Raw genomic sequence first — 16,051 nt, forward strand, 5'->3', positions numbered from 1 at the left:
TGCCCGAATTTTCACCAAAAATTTTGGTTGGGGGCTGCAGCCCCCAGCCCCCCCCCCGCCTCCTACGCCTATGAATACATATCCACGGATCCCTAGACATAAGGAGTGTCACCAATGAAGTCACACCTTCCATTGTTGAGGCTTAGATGTAGAGAATTGAGGAAATGTCTTGACCCGAGATGGCACTCGAGTTTTCTCTGATTGTCTTGACAATGAAAATAGAGGTCAATAAAACGGTTGAAGGACCCTTGCGGCTTTTACGAACCCCACTTTTGCTCCTGCGGACCCGCATGGACCCTCCGAAATCATTCATATGCCTCCTAGTGGTCCGCGGCAGTGGCGTAGAATGTAGAACTTAGTGGGAGGTGGGCAGCAAAATGAGAACAACATTGGCAGAGGGGGGAGGGGGGGGGGTACAGATTACCGGTATAATGCAAACCGGCTTTGGAAGCGCTTGTGTGAGGGCGGAGCGTAAAGCCATGTCGGCGTGGGGACCAGGGGCCCGCCATAGGGCACCTAGTGGGGGTCAACGGAGCTTGAAGCTTTGGGGTTTTCATCATTTCTAGAACTTTTATCAACTTCAAATCAGCAGAATTGTGGAGGTAGACGTAAGTCAATTATAGTTAGTAGAAATCAAAGAGTTGTGTATTTTCATGCCTGATGTTTGTTTTCCCGGACATTAAGAATTTCATATGGGGAGATATTGAACGTTGCCCCCCACCCCCCGCCCCTGGTATTTGGCGAAGGCCATCACTGGTCGGCGGAATCCAGGTTGAGAGGATTGGCCTTCATAATTGTTGATAGGAGCAGTCAAATTATATCGACTACCTAGAGAGATCTCTCAGTGAGATAGTGGTATAGTCAATAGTTATGTTTGAACATGTTTACCTGGCTTTGGTCACAGTTACAATCTAACGCAAAATGAACGCATGTTTTTTTTTTTTTTTTAATTGGGTACCATAATTGTAACGAGTCGTAATTTTATTCTAGCGTACTTGTCTGTACTCGATCTCATGGGTTTGTACTCCGGTATAGTCGTACTCAAGTATCTTGGATATTTATTAGTAGGCTATATATAGATACTTTTACAACATATTCTTTCCCGGGCATTAAACCCACCTTGTACACATACCGGTACTCATGCCAAGGGAAGTATATTTGAGTCGTCGTCATGCTATTGTACTGGTACTTCAAGTCTATTGGGTACACGATGAACGAACGTGGTCAACTCTTAACGAAGCTTAGGCGGTGCAATAAACGCATGCACTGCATCAGTAATGGTTCTTTCATCAGGGGTACTTAGTTCCCATTAAATTCTACAGTGGTTTTTGAAGAGTGCTGCTTGTTTCTCTTTGCTTATCATTCCTATGGGGATGACCCGTGTAGAGAGCCCTTTCAAACTATATGCTGAAACATGTTTAAATTTCGAGAGAAACAAATTTATGGCTTTTATCTCAATTATTTATTGCGACCGAAGGGGCGTAAGGTTGGTTATCGTTGCTGTACATCACTGCCCTTTCACCTAATTTAGAAAAAAAATTAAACAACCCAACTGAGATATTTTTTAGAGCGTCTATATGCATCATGTTATAGCCACGATAAGAGAGAGAATACGTTAAGTGCATGGAAAACGGAAAGCGCAGAAGGTTGGACGTTTTGCTGGTTTCACTACTGCTATCTGTGCCTTTCATGCTAAGTGAAACTAGCGTCGTTTAGCGAATGAAATCGTTTTATAATGTTACACATTAATATATAGCTCATTGTCTAAAGAAATATCTATCTAGCTTGCAAACCTCAATGAATTTGATATGAAAACATGTTTTGATGACTGCACTGAGTGCACGATATACACGAACTCATTAACGTGCGTGGATCAAATCATTGCAAATTGGTACCAGTATATATGGGCCTATATATAGACGTTCATTTTGTGTCCAGCTATGTAAGTTTGCTCAAGTCAAATGCGTTAGTTTTTTTTTTTTTTTTTTTTTTTTGTGCAGTAGGAATTCTCGGCAGATACTCACGCGGAAGTTGACTTTCTGTGGGTATACTGATTTAAATGTAGTACTAAATACCGCAGTTGCGGTACATAAAACCTGTATAACTGTATATGTTAAGTATAGGAATGCTAGCGGAGTTTCTTCTAGTTACCTTTATAGCGTATGGAGTAAAATTATGTTCGCAGTTATTATTTAGCGCCACAGAATTCAGAGCAAAATCTGTCTCAGCTTAGTAAGTTTATACCTGAAATTGACAGCAACAAAACAGCAACTGTAAACATCTTTTCCAATTGCAAATATTTTAAGTTGCGATCATAAACTCTACTATAGTGTACAAACAAGCACCCACCATACATCACGTATTTATTAGATACGATTATCACGGTTTATCGGTTTATTTTGTCTCTATTATTTATTATTATTATTACTGGAATATATATTAAAATTAATGCAACTCCATAAATAAAGCAAAAGCATTATCTGCTCTATAACATAATCTCCCAATCATATTTTCACTGCTCAGACAATATTATACCGCGATATCACCGAAATATAAACACCGTGATTACCGGATGTCAATGTGTAATCCAACCCTTGTTTTTCTTCTTTATTGTGGCTAGCGCGGTTAGTGATTCGAATAGCGTGTAAGTATGGGTCATGTCTACAGCGTTTAATAAGCTGTGTGTACATGGACTGTATCATTACGGTCATGAATTCCGGCGATATATTTGGTAACTGTTTACCGTTACAACTTTTGGCGATATAGATTCAACAATTTGATATTAAATTAATACGAAATCAAAAGTACGGTCATTCTAAGAGTTATCATAACATAACCTATAACCTTTTGAGTGAGTGCTTATGGTATAAGTCTGACTATGTTGGGGGGGGGGGGGGTGTTGAGCAAATTCCAAAGAGCAATATGTAAAAGCAATTAAGAAATAGTCCGGAATCCAAAGTCCAAAATGCGTTGTGTTATTGATTATACGTACACGCAACGTAATAACAATGCACAAAACACACAAAACAGAAAACCTCATTCTAGATAAACATACATTGTAAACACGATACGGGCTACTCGTCCCCCTTCTGCAGTTTGATGATGTTACGTTAGTTCTAATATATGGTAGGTTTTAAACGTACTAACACTGCTTTACTGAAAGTAAGACAAGGGCGGCGGAACCGGGGGGGGGCACAGGGGGCACGTGCCCCCCACTTTTCCTCAGGTTAAAAATGTGCCCTTTTTCTACATAAAAATTGAGGTGTCTCAAGTTAGCAAGAGGCCAGGGAACCAGAATGAACACTCGGGAAGGGCCGTTTCCGGCCATCTGAGGGCATTGTAAAACCAAAAAGTTTCTTGTACGCTCCGCGCCAACCGATGGTGGCGCTCCGCTCAGATAGTCGTGTATATAACTTTGCAAATCTTGGCTACGCCCCTGTCTTTTAATGAATTTCTGTGGGTCAAACTCAAAGCTATTTCGAATGGAAAAAATGTGTTCAGATATTAACAAGAAATAAACTTTAATTCGGAAGATTCCTACATTAGCAACTAGCATGATTTCATCTCATTTGTTCCTTGTTTCCCATTGGACATTGCAGTGCTAGTATACATATTTTCCTTGAGGGGGAGGGGGGGGGGGGCGTTGATTGAGTGATGTGTATACGCAAATAAGATAATACAATAAGAGTTATAAAGGCTACATCAGTCCAATCGAATTTCTGCAAAGTGCCCTTTGATGTCGGTGCCCCCCCCCCCCCCAGATTAAAAGTGCTTCCGCCGCCCTTGAAGTAAGAGATGAGAACTTGGATTTGGGTAGCACAATGGATTAACCATAGACACTTCTACCCCCGTCACACCCCTCCCCAGCTTTATGACATGTCCCATGACAACGTGAAAATCTGTATAATCTTGCAGCCTCACAGATTTTGACGTCATCCTTCATTCTTAATGCTCATTAATTTATTTATTCATTTATTCATATGTTTATGTATTTATTTTATTTTGTCTTCATATGTTTATTTATTGATTACTCACTCACTCACTCATTCAGTCATTTATTTATTTATTTAAACCAAGACTAGAAGGAATTCAAAGTTAATTATACTGAACCACTTATACTGTTGCTTTATTTGCCTCTTGTTTTTTCTTCTTCTTCCTTTTGGTACCAACCACCCTTGATCAAAGAGAGACGTGCATAAATTTACAATATTTACAACGGACAATTAACACTCGTAAAAATTGCAGAGTAGTTTGTAACACTGAGTTGTTGTCTTGCTCCGATGCGCTTGACTGCTTCTTATTGGTTGTTAGTGGTTATCACGTTGCATATACACTTCAAACGTTAACTGAGGGGTATAGGTCTAGAACCGTGAAACTGCCGGTGGATTTATTTCCTTTTCTATAACGAAGCAGAGTGCTTACTATAGCTATAGGCCTTGATATAGATATGACTGTACTGACACATATGTAGACACATATACTATACTTGCGTCTATATGGAAATTGGATATTCCTGCACCGACAGGGGTAGATTTTGTATTTCCCGAATCACGATAGGAAATATTTTAGGTATCGTGTCAACGGTTTAAAGGTATCATGTTGTGGGCCACTTCCTGCTTGAGCCGTATTGTATGTGCATAGTGTGTACACAGATCCGAACAGGTCGGTTTTGTCGTTGAATCAACAACGCTGATAATAGCGCTGTTAAGTATTATAACCTCTCTCTGTGTCGTCTCTCTACCTATATCTCTCTGTGGATGTTGCATGTACCTTCTAACTAGCAGTGCTATTGTAATGTTCGGTCTTGTCTTACCTTGTTCTGAGGAGTGTACTAGAATCGTGCTAACATTGCACTATGAGTCTCTGGAGTGGCGACCCAATGGCAGACCTGGAAAACTACGCCGCAAATAATGAATATGTGAACGCCAAACGTGAGTATACTGCCTTTCTTTAAAATAATGTATATATGTATATAAGCCTGTTGATAACGAAAGTATACTATATAGATTGTAACACACAGTGGGGGCTTGTTGAGCTCACGGTATATATTGCAGTGAAGTAAGCTTCATTCGGACAGTGTGTGTAGTGAACAAGTTCCCTTTATGTTTTACCGTTTACAGGAGATTGTTGATTATGTTCCAAATATCTTCCACTTTTATACAAATCATGATGGTGCAGATTGTCTTTCGGACATACAACTTATGACCGTTGTTCGGTATGACCCTTTTATCATTGAACAGTGTAACTTACCTGACTGTATGAATGACTTAGGGGAATTCCCTTTGTACAGTACCAGAGGTCCTATAAGGCCCGATAACAATGTGTTCTCTCTGGGAATTCCCTTTGTACAGTACCAGAGGTCCTATACGGCCCGATAACAATGTGTTCTCTCTGGGAATTCCCTTTGTACAGTACCAGAGGTCCTATACGGCCCGATAACAATGTGTTCTCTCTGGGAATTCCCTTTGTACAGTACCAGAGGTCCTATACGGCCCGATAACAATGTGTTCTCTCTGATAAAGTCTTTTTGTTGTTTTCATATGTGAAATGTTATGTCCGATGCTGAATGAGTGAGTGAGTGGGGAAGGGGAGGGAGGGAGGGTGGGAGGGAGTTATAAAATCTCCCTGCATTGGACGTTCAGGTCACATATATAGTTGATGTAGAGGCCTCAAGAAGTGTGTTGTGTACATAAATACCTTTGGACCCAAGATACACAATGTTGACATCAAAAGGAAAACCGATATTTTACGGTCACGGTATAAGATATACCGGTATACAGATAATATAAAATATAGTATTGCCTATAAGCTATAACTGCAGTAACAGATTATTGGGAAATACGGGATAAATCGAATAAATATTTGCTAACTTTGAAAACTTGCAATTTGGAGAGTATATACGAGGCCTTCAAATTCCAAACCATGCGTATACATGCAACGATATAATAATATAGCAGTTAAGGTTTCTTGAGTTTGGACCGCCATTAGCCTTTGCCCTAGTCATCTAAACATCTTGAACAATACTCAAAACAGTATACCTCAGCTATAGCTTCCTTGATGAAATGAAAGTTAATAATCCAGTATGTAGCTGATTTCGATTCTATCCTCAAATTTCGCCACCTGGGCTCTTTGCACACTTGTATTAGTATTTATAAATAAATAAATATATATATATATATATATATATATATATATATATATATATATATATATATATATATATATATATTTAGTTTCGACTATTATTTCACCGCTTGAAATGAAACTTGATTAACCAAGCTATAATGACTTACATTGATGTGGAATTTTAGCTTTAGTATCGTATTGTTTTGATTTTTACTTCTTCTTCTTTTCGAAAATGAACTCACAATACTACTTTAAAGCTCACGGTATACCGACCGTTAATAAGATTGCATGCGTAAACCTGTATTAAATGGATTGAATATGTTAAGGCGTTGCTATATTTACACAGCATATTCTAAACAGAGGTCATAAACATATACTAAAACTTCATACCAACCCATATTGTTAAAGATCGTGTATTTATAGTTCCCATACACTCCAGAACATCACGCATGAATAGGCTTATCTTACCACTTAAAATATTGAGACGTGTAAAGAAACACGTACCGTATAACTTACAATATACTTGTTTATGTTGATAATTCATATTTTTACTTCACCTGGGTACTGCACTTAGTTACATACACCCCGCCATTGTTATATATACGAAACTGGAAAGGTTATACCCGGTTGCCGGTAGTAGTTGTACGATGAAACAGAAAAAGCTTATAGTGTTTCCATTCTCCATCATTTTATTTAATGTTAAAAGTAAAACACAGATTACGGTAAGTGTTAACGGCTATAGCTCTGAGGCATATACAGCAATGTGTTTTGGCACTGCTTGTAGGTGTAGGTTAAGTTCATGTATATTGCATGATCAAAGTGTGTGATAGGGAAGGTGGAGGGAGGGGACAGGGGGGAAGGGTGTCTCGGGGGGATTTGAGAGACCTTTAACACTTCTTCCATAGTGCTGACGCATGTCAATATGTCAAAAGTAAACAAACAGAACACACACAAAAGGAACTTTTATCGGTTGTTTGCTAAACTATATTGTCCAATCACTTTGATGTGGATTAAATGATTAAATAAAGTAGCCTACACTGGTAAAAATCGTTAAGATTCACAGTGTCTTAAATTTACCAATTTCAGTTTTTGGAAGAAGCTGAGACCATATAATAGCAGGACAAATGTAGATACAAAACAAAAGGCTCCGTGCAACACAGGCTCCCCGTTGAAAACCTTTTACTCCAAACATTATATCTTCCAGCATTTAACATATGGTATGGATCCACAGCCATTTCACACGATCGTTGTGTTAATTGCTCGTTATTGTAAAAAGAAAATCCGAAAATCTCCAGTGGCGGCACGACGTTACTGAACGAGTATTGAGAGGTGGCACATTGAAACTATATAAGAACAAACTTTCTCATGTTAAGCGATATATCTATCGTTTCTGCCGGTGAAAAGTACTTGCCTTGAACCACCCCCCCCCCACCCTCCACCCCTCCTTCTCCTTCTCCGAACCAATATCAATCTATAGTTGTTATTCATTTCTATTAGTGTCAACCAATGTTTCTAAGGCCAGTCTTATAGTCTAAAGCTATTGACACACGTGTGACTTTCCTTCTGTTTATTTGTTGTTTCTTTGGTTGGTCAGAACCTTCCGAATCCTCTCTCTTTCATGATTAAATAATAAAATATTCATCAGTCGAGAGGGAGGAAGCCTGGATGTTCTCGTATAGTCTAATATACATGTTTCATCAAAGATCTTGCGAATGAAAGTATTGACTAACTAAATTTGTAACTATATAGACTACAGGCAGAATTGCACACGCGAAATACCAGAGCAGTGAGTACAATATGAGTACCGTACAATTTCCCTTGACATACGTGCGAGTACGTGTTAACGATTCAATAAGCCTGTAAGTATAGGGAGCCCTCTCTGTTCAAGTAACATTACGTCATCTTGTACCGGTATACTATGTATCTATACTAGATTTACAACGCCCCCCCCCCACCCTCCAACCACCACTATCGTCGGTCGAGAGAAAAGCGAAGATTTTTTTTATCCGTCTACAAAAATACAATGAAAGTTGTTATAAGCACAACATTGCGTGTAAACCTAATTGAAGCTTATAGCCTAAATATACCTGAGAATGAACCATTTAACGACTAAACGTGGGTATTTTTGGGGTGGGGTGTATCCCAGACCCTCCTTCTTACATAGTCGCCAACCACGACTCCGGGGCCACACCCCTCCTATTTAAACTCATGGATCCACCCCTGTTCATTTTAAAGAAATTAAACTGGACACTGAGTCAAGCTAGTGATCTGCATTCTGATGACATTTTAGCATCGAAAAACGTATCAAAAAAAAATCATCTCATATCATCTCATCCTAGAAGAATTTGTCCAGTCTTTGAGCGATTGCAAAGCGGTCATTGTAAAAACTATGAATTGTTTATACCTTTTTGCACATTCGAGACTTAATTTGCCCATTTTATTCATCATAAATGTTTCTTCAGAACACTTTTAAATATCAAGTGGCCTTAGAAAAGGGTTTTTTAACAGACACTAATTGGGGGCTCCAACCAGACCATAAGCCGCGACGGGTTTTTCATTTCAAAGCATATAGTCTCTTATCTTGAGGATGTAAATGAACGTTAATAATCATTTGTATATGGATGTGAAACATTTCAATGGAACAGTGGACGAATAAATTCGTATTAGTGTGTACATGTTAATCCATATAGTTTCATTGCGAATGTTAAAGCAAGACTCACTTTTTATTTAAAATTTTATTATATTTAAATTTCCAGTGACATGAACAAAACAGTGGAGGCTTTTTGGTTTGGTTTTCCAACTCCTCTTTGGAAGGCAAGGGGTGTTGGGGAGGTGGGGGTAAAGGAAGTGGGGACTTGCTTTAGCTGTAAGATCTAATCAAACAACACTGTAGTATTATAGTGACTGTCATAATCATTAAAATAAAATAATTTTGTCAAACAAATAGTTTTGATGGCTCTTCAATGGTAAAGGGAGATAGGGGTAAAGAGCAGTGACAAAGGGGTTACTATATATATGTACTATATTTATATCTCCTTGAAATCCCCGACAACCAGCGCATCGTTTCATCGAGCGATATACCTTATTACTTTCTCTCCCGCAAATCGGCTAATGATGTTGCATTTGTTTATGATCGAGTGGACATGTTTCATAACATCTGTATACGCAACTGTCAAAAAATATGGTAGAAACGAACCAGAATATGTCAATTTATTTTTCTGAAATAAGAAGCAGCCTCTTTAATGTTTTAACGCAATCAGAGGCAAAGTCGTGTACACCCGGATAGTTTTCCACGCATCATTTTTGCTCTGATGAACATATTAATCATTGAAGGATACAAATGTGCCAAGCTCTATAAAATATACGTTATATAATAATTTTGAGATATATATATACATACGAGTGGATAATTTCATAAATAATGTAATATCGTCAAAAACAGGGTGATGTTTTTTTTTTTATATCAAGTAGACCGACACTTCCATGTTACATGTCGACAAAATGTGTTATGTAAAAATGATTAAAGGTGTGTTACTTGTGTGCGACGTGCTGTAAACAAAATTTTAACCAAAAAATATGTTTAAAAAAAAGAGGTAAATATGGGATTTTATTTATTTCTAACATGTCAGTTTCTAGAATACAGAAAAGGTATATTTACCTTTTTTTCGGAGGAAATGAGTGACGGGTTGAATTATTTTGAATGAAAACACGGTCGCATTCTGTTTCATTATATATACTATTGTGTTTGTTCGTTACTTGAACCGTTTCCATGGATACATGGACGTCCGTAGACACAGCCAATAAGGTCGGGGGAGTAGGGTGGGCATGCAAATTTGGGTTTTTGATAAAAGGAATAAAAGGAATTAACAATTAAGCCTCTGAACCGTCAAAATTGAAAGGGTTTAAGTCCCCCCATTTTCAACGCTAAAGCATACCTTTTTCAATACATCCACCTCCCCTTAATCCCTCCCTCCCCCACTCCCTGCTCCTCCCCACCCTGCGGATGCCCATGCTTCGATATACAACACAACAATCAAGGAATTTACCCCTGTTCGACCTCGCAAGAGGTCCTACGGGGGATAATATTTAAGTTTTGTAGAATAGACACTTTTTTTTTTTTTTTCTAGGGAAAATCGATATGCTATAGATACCTGGATATATATAGTTCCCATAAAAATTATTAATTTAATTAATAAAAATGGCAGTGTTGTTTCATAATATGTTTAATTTATAAGTGTCCATTGGGAGGGCAACTTCAAGCAATCGTTTTATTCTTTATGAGCTAACTATAGAATACAGAAAAAAAAAACGTTCTTAATTTCACACTAATATTGACTTTATGCTCACTTTATGAACGATCAACATGTTTATACAACCACCCCAAACTTAACACGAGAGAAGGCTACACTTGAAAAGTGACTGATTTTTTTGGGAGGTTTACAATGGTTCAAAAGTCTGACATCCATCTACGAGGCCATTGGCGATATGACTCATAATATATGGGAACCTGTATATGTGAAAAGCTTGTTTCCGGGTATTAGAACGTTAACCGCAACAATTTTAGTCCACGACCCAGCCAAAATGTCAAATGTTAGGCATTCGGCCGCGACCCGTCGATCAACCCCCTCCCCTCCCTCCGCCCCCCCTTCGCTTAAATTTATCAGTGTAATGTCTGTGAAATATGGTTGCTAATGTGATGATTGACTCTGCTCCCTTATCACAAGTTCATTGATATTGACTTTAAGGGCCATCGACCCATCGACATTCCTTTGCGACACAAACATTAGTTCGGAAACCGTACAGTTCAGGACCGCTACCGACATAAAAGATATGAACATACCAAAATTGGAATTGATAGATAGGGTAAGCTAAGGTTTCCTCATTATTCGGACAGCAAAATGGCTAACTTCATATAAAAAAATGTATTTATAAGGGAGACTAGAACCTTTCCCAACCCCCCCCCCCCCAAAAAAAAAAAACGTTCAAGTCTGCAAACTATGACTCAATTGTTGAACTTAAAAAAGAATATGGTAAACAACATAAACCTACAACTCCGTATTATAAATATATATCTAAGCATACTACTGTCAGAGGCGGATCAATGAATAATATAAAGGAGGGGTGGCTCTGGGGTCTTGGAAGCCTATTCCCTATTCCCTGAGGAACAGTGGGTGACCCTCCCCCCCCCCTCCCTCCCTCGAAAACTAAAGCTATAAACTTCATATAGTAAATACAACCACACCACTGCATCTGACTGGTCCCGTACAGGGGAGATCGCTCTACACTTGGACTAGGTCGTTTCTCTTCATAGAAAAAATATCCATAAATATTAATAAGACCGAAGAACTAGGTGAGTGAATGGTAAACTATATCGAACTTTTTTTTTTAATTTTTAATTTCATGTAAATGTTTTTTTCTTCTCATGACAAAATACGAGGTAACAACAAGAGATATTGTGTAATACTATCGGTCGTATTGAGGTGGTGTAAATAAACACTGTCGAATGCAGCAGCAGCAAACTCCGAACCAAGAAAAGGGGGGGGGGGGAACACGATTACTTCGAAGAATAAAACGTTTCAATTTTGTTTTCTAGTATTCTCAATTCTAGAGCCTATATGGATATAAAGGATACGGAACAAAGAAAATAATAATAGTAAAAACAGAATTAACCCTGGTCTATGGATTCTTAAGATCAAAGTTAGGTTTTATAATATCTAGTATTATCAAAAGTCGATAAAATATAATGGGACCTTAAATTAATATATAAACATTACTATACCTCTTTTATCCCCTATTTTTGTCGTCAAGCAAGTATATAGTAGGCCTGTAATCGAAACTGTCATGTATTCATAAAAATTCATTATAATGATAAAATGATAAAAAAAATAGAGTTAGTTTATTTTAGGTTTCATACTTCATTGATTTTGTTTCTCTTTATGCACGGAGTAGCTTTGAGTTTTAGTTTCTAGCGGACATTGCATGAAGTCAGTTGATAAAATATTTTGTCGTATGCTATACTGTTTAGTCAGTAGGCTATATAAGAAATATAAAAACAGTGAACCATACGTTGTAGATGTGCATAAATCACGGTGTGTATAGCCAAGGACCCTTTACGCGATAACAGATGTATAGACTTTCGTATTGGTTTACATACAGTGATTCATGTTAAGATATATACATGTGGGTACATATATAGGCCTATGTATAGTGCATTATATCACAGCCATGCACAGAACCTCAGGTTGTAGTAACCAAAGACAGTATGTAGGTTTCTAACAGTGCTGTACACTGTATATTGATATCTATATATGTGTGTACGTACAAGTGTATGTATATGCTACTTAACACTACAATATTGGACTAGTCGGAAGTTGCGCCCGTTTAATTACTACGTAGATCGGAAATAGCGCCTAACAACCCATCACAACAGCGTCAACTGAAACAAAGAAATTTGACATGCAGTCTTGATGACCATTTTCATATTCAAAACTTAGAGCTAGCCTAAAAGGTGGCTAATGCAACGTGAGTGTAGATTGGCAGAAGTTAGATGGGCTTCGGTTGGTTTGCATGTCCACTTTAAGTGCGGAATTCCTAACTGACTGAACTGTGCGTGCAGGTGTTTAATGAAAACCCGTTACAACAAGAGGATGTAAGATTTTCCTTCCCACTAACCTCTCCCTTGTCCCAACATGGTTCATTATCAAATCATTATGTAGATAAACAGGGAGAATGGGCTTCACTCTCGGGTCAGTATGGGCTAGAATATATATCGGGACAGGCTACCTGAAAACATAAAATCCATCCTGCTGAAATACAATCAGATGCCAAAGCCTACCTTTAAATCATATGAATGTCTAGCTTGTAAATATCTTTCTTTTTTACAGTGTTTGTATGCATGTTTTAGATGTTTTAATAGTTTATTTCTTATCTTTTGTATTTTTAAGGTTATAAGGACCCCTTTGGAAATAAGCTTTTAGCTTAAAGGGTTATCCTTGGCATGTTATTTTCTTTTTGATGCATTTAAGTATATTCCCATCTTGTATTTTCAATGTTTATCTTTATGTGCAATTTTTGTTTGTATGTAGATGAAGAATGATATCTTGCCGAATAAAATCAAATCAAAATCAAATCATGTGATCCCGGTCTATCCTTGGACAATGACCATATAATGACCTCATTGGAAACTGAAGAACCCCCCCCCCCCCTTTTTCCCTCACCCATCCACCCCTTCGATGCCAGCCAGTTGACTCCAGCCAGCCTAATCGGTAATGGAAATAACTTTACCCAAAAATGTCTAATTGGTTTTTAAGGTGTTGGGCCATGTTCATTTTACCAGGACAGGCTTTTGTATATCAAAATGGAACATAACTAAGTAACCTAATACCTATATATCATGGAATTCTTATTCATAATTGAGAGACACTCACGTGGAACGAGGCCAGTACATAGACACCTATATGACTGCATGCATGCATCGAAGAGGGATATTGTACGTGTTTACCTTTATAGCGTAGGAGTAGTTCATAGCATATCAAGTCATATTTGTAGAGAGTGAATCGTTACTTCCTTATGTGATCTCAGTGTGGAGAGAGATATGAAGAAGCAGTTCCCTTTTCTTAATGACAGACAAAATGCATTTCTGTCTGTAAATTTGTGAAAAGTAAAAGGTCAAGTGTGAAAAATGAAGATGTACTAATATCTCCGAAAATTAGCCACCCCACCCCTCACCTCACTAGTCTCTCTCTCCCTCTCCCTGTGTCTCGTTCTCCACCTCCATCAACCCCTCCTCCCCCTCCCCCACCCCCACCCCGGGATTTCATCCTCCACGTCAATTACATAGTTGCGTGAACCAAGATGGCAATCAGGGGCGCACCGAAAATGATACTACAAAATCATTCTTATAGTATATAGCACATGAATATGTACCGTACATTAAATGTACCGTGTATTACCTGAACAGTTGAGAATTCTTCAACATTATTTCAACACTTTTTGTCAACATATAGAAGCATTTTACATTTAGTATAGTCTATATATACGTATCTGAATTCTCTATCGCCCTGCTGGTTTATTCCCAACAGCAGGAAGATGCCTTGATCTATTTCTCAACATCAGGAGGAAACAGCTCGTTGCAATGATATGTATTTGCATGAATGTTCTTTTATCGGTACATTATCAGGTATATACACCTTTATGGCTATTAAGAATATCCGTAGATATCACCCTGCACATTAATTATGATATGCAGTGGGCATGACCAGTATCCATTGAGTCTGAGAAGAAAGGGTTTTCCCCCAATTTCTTTATGCTTTCATACTTAGTTACTATTCATTTACATGAAGAATTAAAATGAATTTATTGTCCACAATCTGAAATTCGGCTTAACATAGGTCGTAAACGGAACAAAAAGCAATAGTATAAGTATCAATAGACTGCGATATATACATACTGACAGGGGCGTAGCGAGCGGGGGGGTGTGGGGGGTGTCGCACCCCCCCCCCCAATAATTTGAAATGGGGGAGGGGTCTAAGGGTAGGGGGCTACCCCTCCCCTTTGGAAAATTTTTAGTTTTGAAACGTCCTTAGATGCAATCTGGTGCATATTTTAAGTCAAATTTGGCACGGAAGAAGCTCCCGTTCTCCTTTTATCTATTCAGCTTTCCTTCTTTCTTCCCCTTCCGCTCTCTTCACCTTTTCTCCTTTTGCCGACAAACCCAAAATTTGCCGACAGCGACCAAATTATTGGTCCCCCCCCCCCCGCTCGCTACGCCCCTGCCGATTACCCTAGATTGCGCAAGCATCTTCATATCGATTCTTGTAACATTGGCAGTAGCAAAGTAACATTATGAAGGCTGAGAATGTACATGATAACTGATATTAGGTTACACAAGATTTCTTCACTTGATATAGATTGATTAGAGTACAAAGAGAAAGTAATAAAATTACCTCAGTTTATTTACAGTTTTTATACTTTTTTTTCGTACTGTCCAAAACTAACAAAGTGTCAAGAAAAAACAACTGTGAAGTTAACTTCCTCAAGTTTGGTTGTAAAATTAATGAAAACATTTAGTTGATTATTTTAAAATTACGTGAAGATATTCCCTTTTTAAATATTTACTCAATTAAACAGCGGTATATGAGTTTGTAACAATTACGAACGCTGTTGTTAAGTAATTCTTGCCGACAAAAGTGCGGTCTGTCGATAATTGGGCTAACTATATCATATAATAATAACCGCAGTCTGGAGATTTCTTTATGCAATGTAGGGTAGGTTAATTAATGTAGGTTAATTAATATTATCTTGTGACATTTATTCTAACTGCAGTGCTTGAGCGTGACAAGGAAGGATACACGGAGCTGCTTGGTAAACACAAACCGGGTAACTTAAAAAACTAAAGTTAGGCAGAATTGTGGTCATATATAGTTAAGGAAAAAATGGGGGGGGGGGGGGTGAAGGAAACTAGTGCTAATAATGTTTTTACAGCTATATTCGTTTCTAAAATACCGATATGCTAAGTCTCTTGAATACTTCTTAAAGGACAATTTGAATGACGTATACAGCGACCTCTCGGTGCAAGTTAATGTTTGATGTGTTATGTTTGATGTGTTTGTTATGTTTAATGTTAATGTTAATCCATTGTTTTATGCTAGAAATTCTAAGACCGTAACCAAAATAATTTTATTAAACTTTCTTTAAACAATGTTTTTAAAGGATAAGTTTTCTCAAATATTAAAAGTAGTGGGTAGAAGAACACCCTGGATATCTAGCAATGATTTTGACAGTGTGCGGCAGTATCAGGTGGCGAGGAAAGGATTTGAAATTTGGGGTCGGAGGGAGGGGGGGGGAAAATTCAGAACCCCCCCTACTAAGTTAGGTATTGGGTAGAACCCGGAATGGCCGGTAGAGGCGAATGAAGGATTTTATA

The 16,051-nt window shown here is 38.1% G+C and overlaps 1 protein-coding gene across 1 annotated transcript in view; it reads left to right on the top strand.

The window, feature by feature from the left end:
- The first annotated feature begins 4,333 nt into the window (after positions 1–4,333).
- LOC139968081 (G protein-coupled receptor kinase 5-like) overlaps positions 4,334–16,051 on the top strand; it is a 103,326-nt gene continuing 91,608 nt past the window's right edge. Inside the window, exon 1 of the mRNA XM_071972430.1 lies at positions 4,334–4,931. Coding sequence (XP_071828531.1) covers positions 4,856–4,931 — 76 coding nt within the window. The 5' untranslated portion in view covers positions 4,334–4,855. The remainder of the gene's footprint in view (positions 4,932–16,051) is intronic.

This window comes from Apostichopus japonicus, chromosome 5, assembly GCF_037975245.1.
Source record: "Apostichopus japonicus isolate 1M-3 chromosome 5, ASM3797524v1, whole genome shotgun sequence".
Classification (NCBI taxonomy): Eukaryota; Metazoa; Echinodermata; class Holothuroidea; order Aspidochirotida; family Stichopodidae; genus Apostichopus; species Apostichopus japonicus.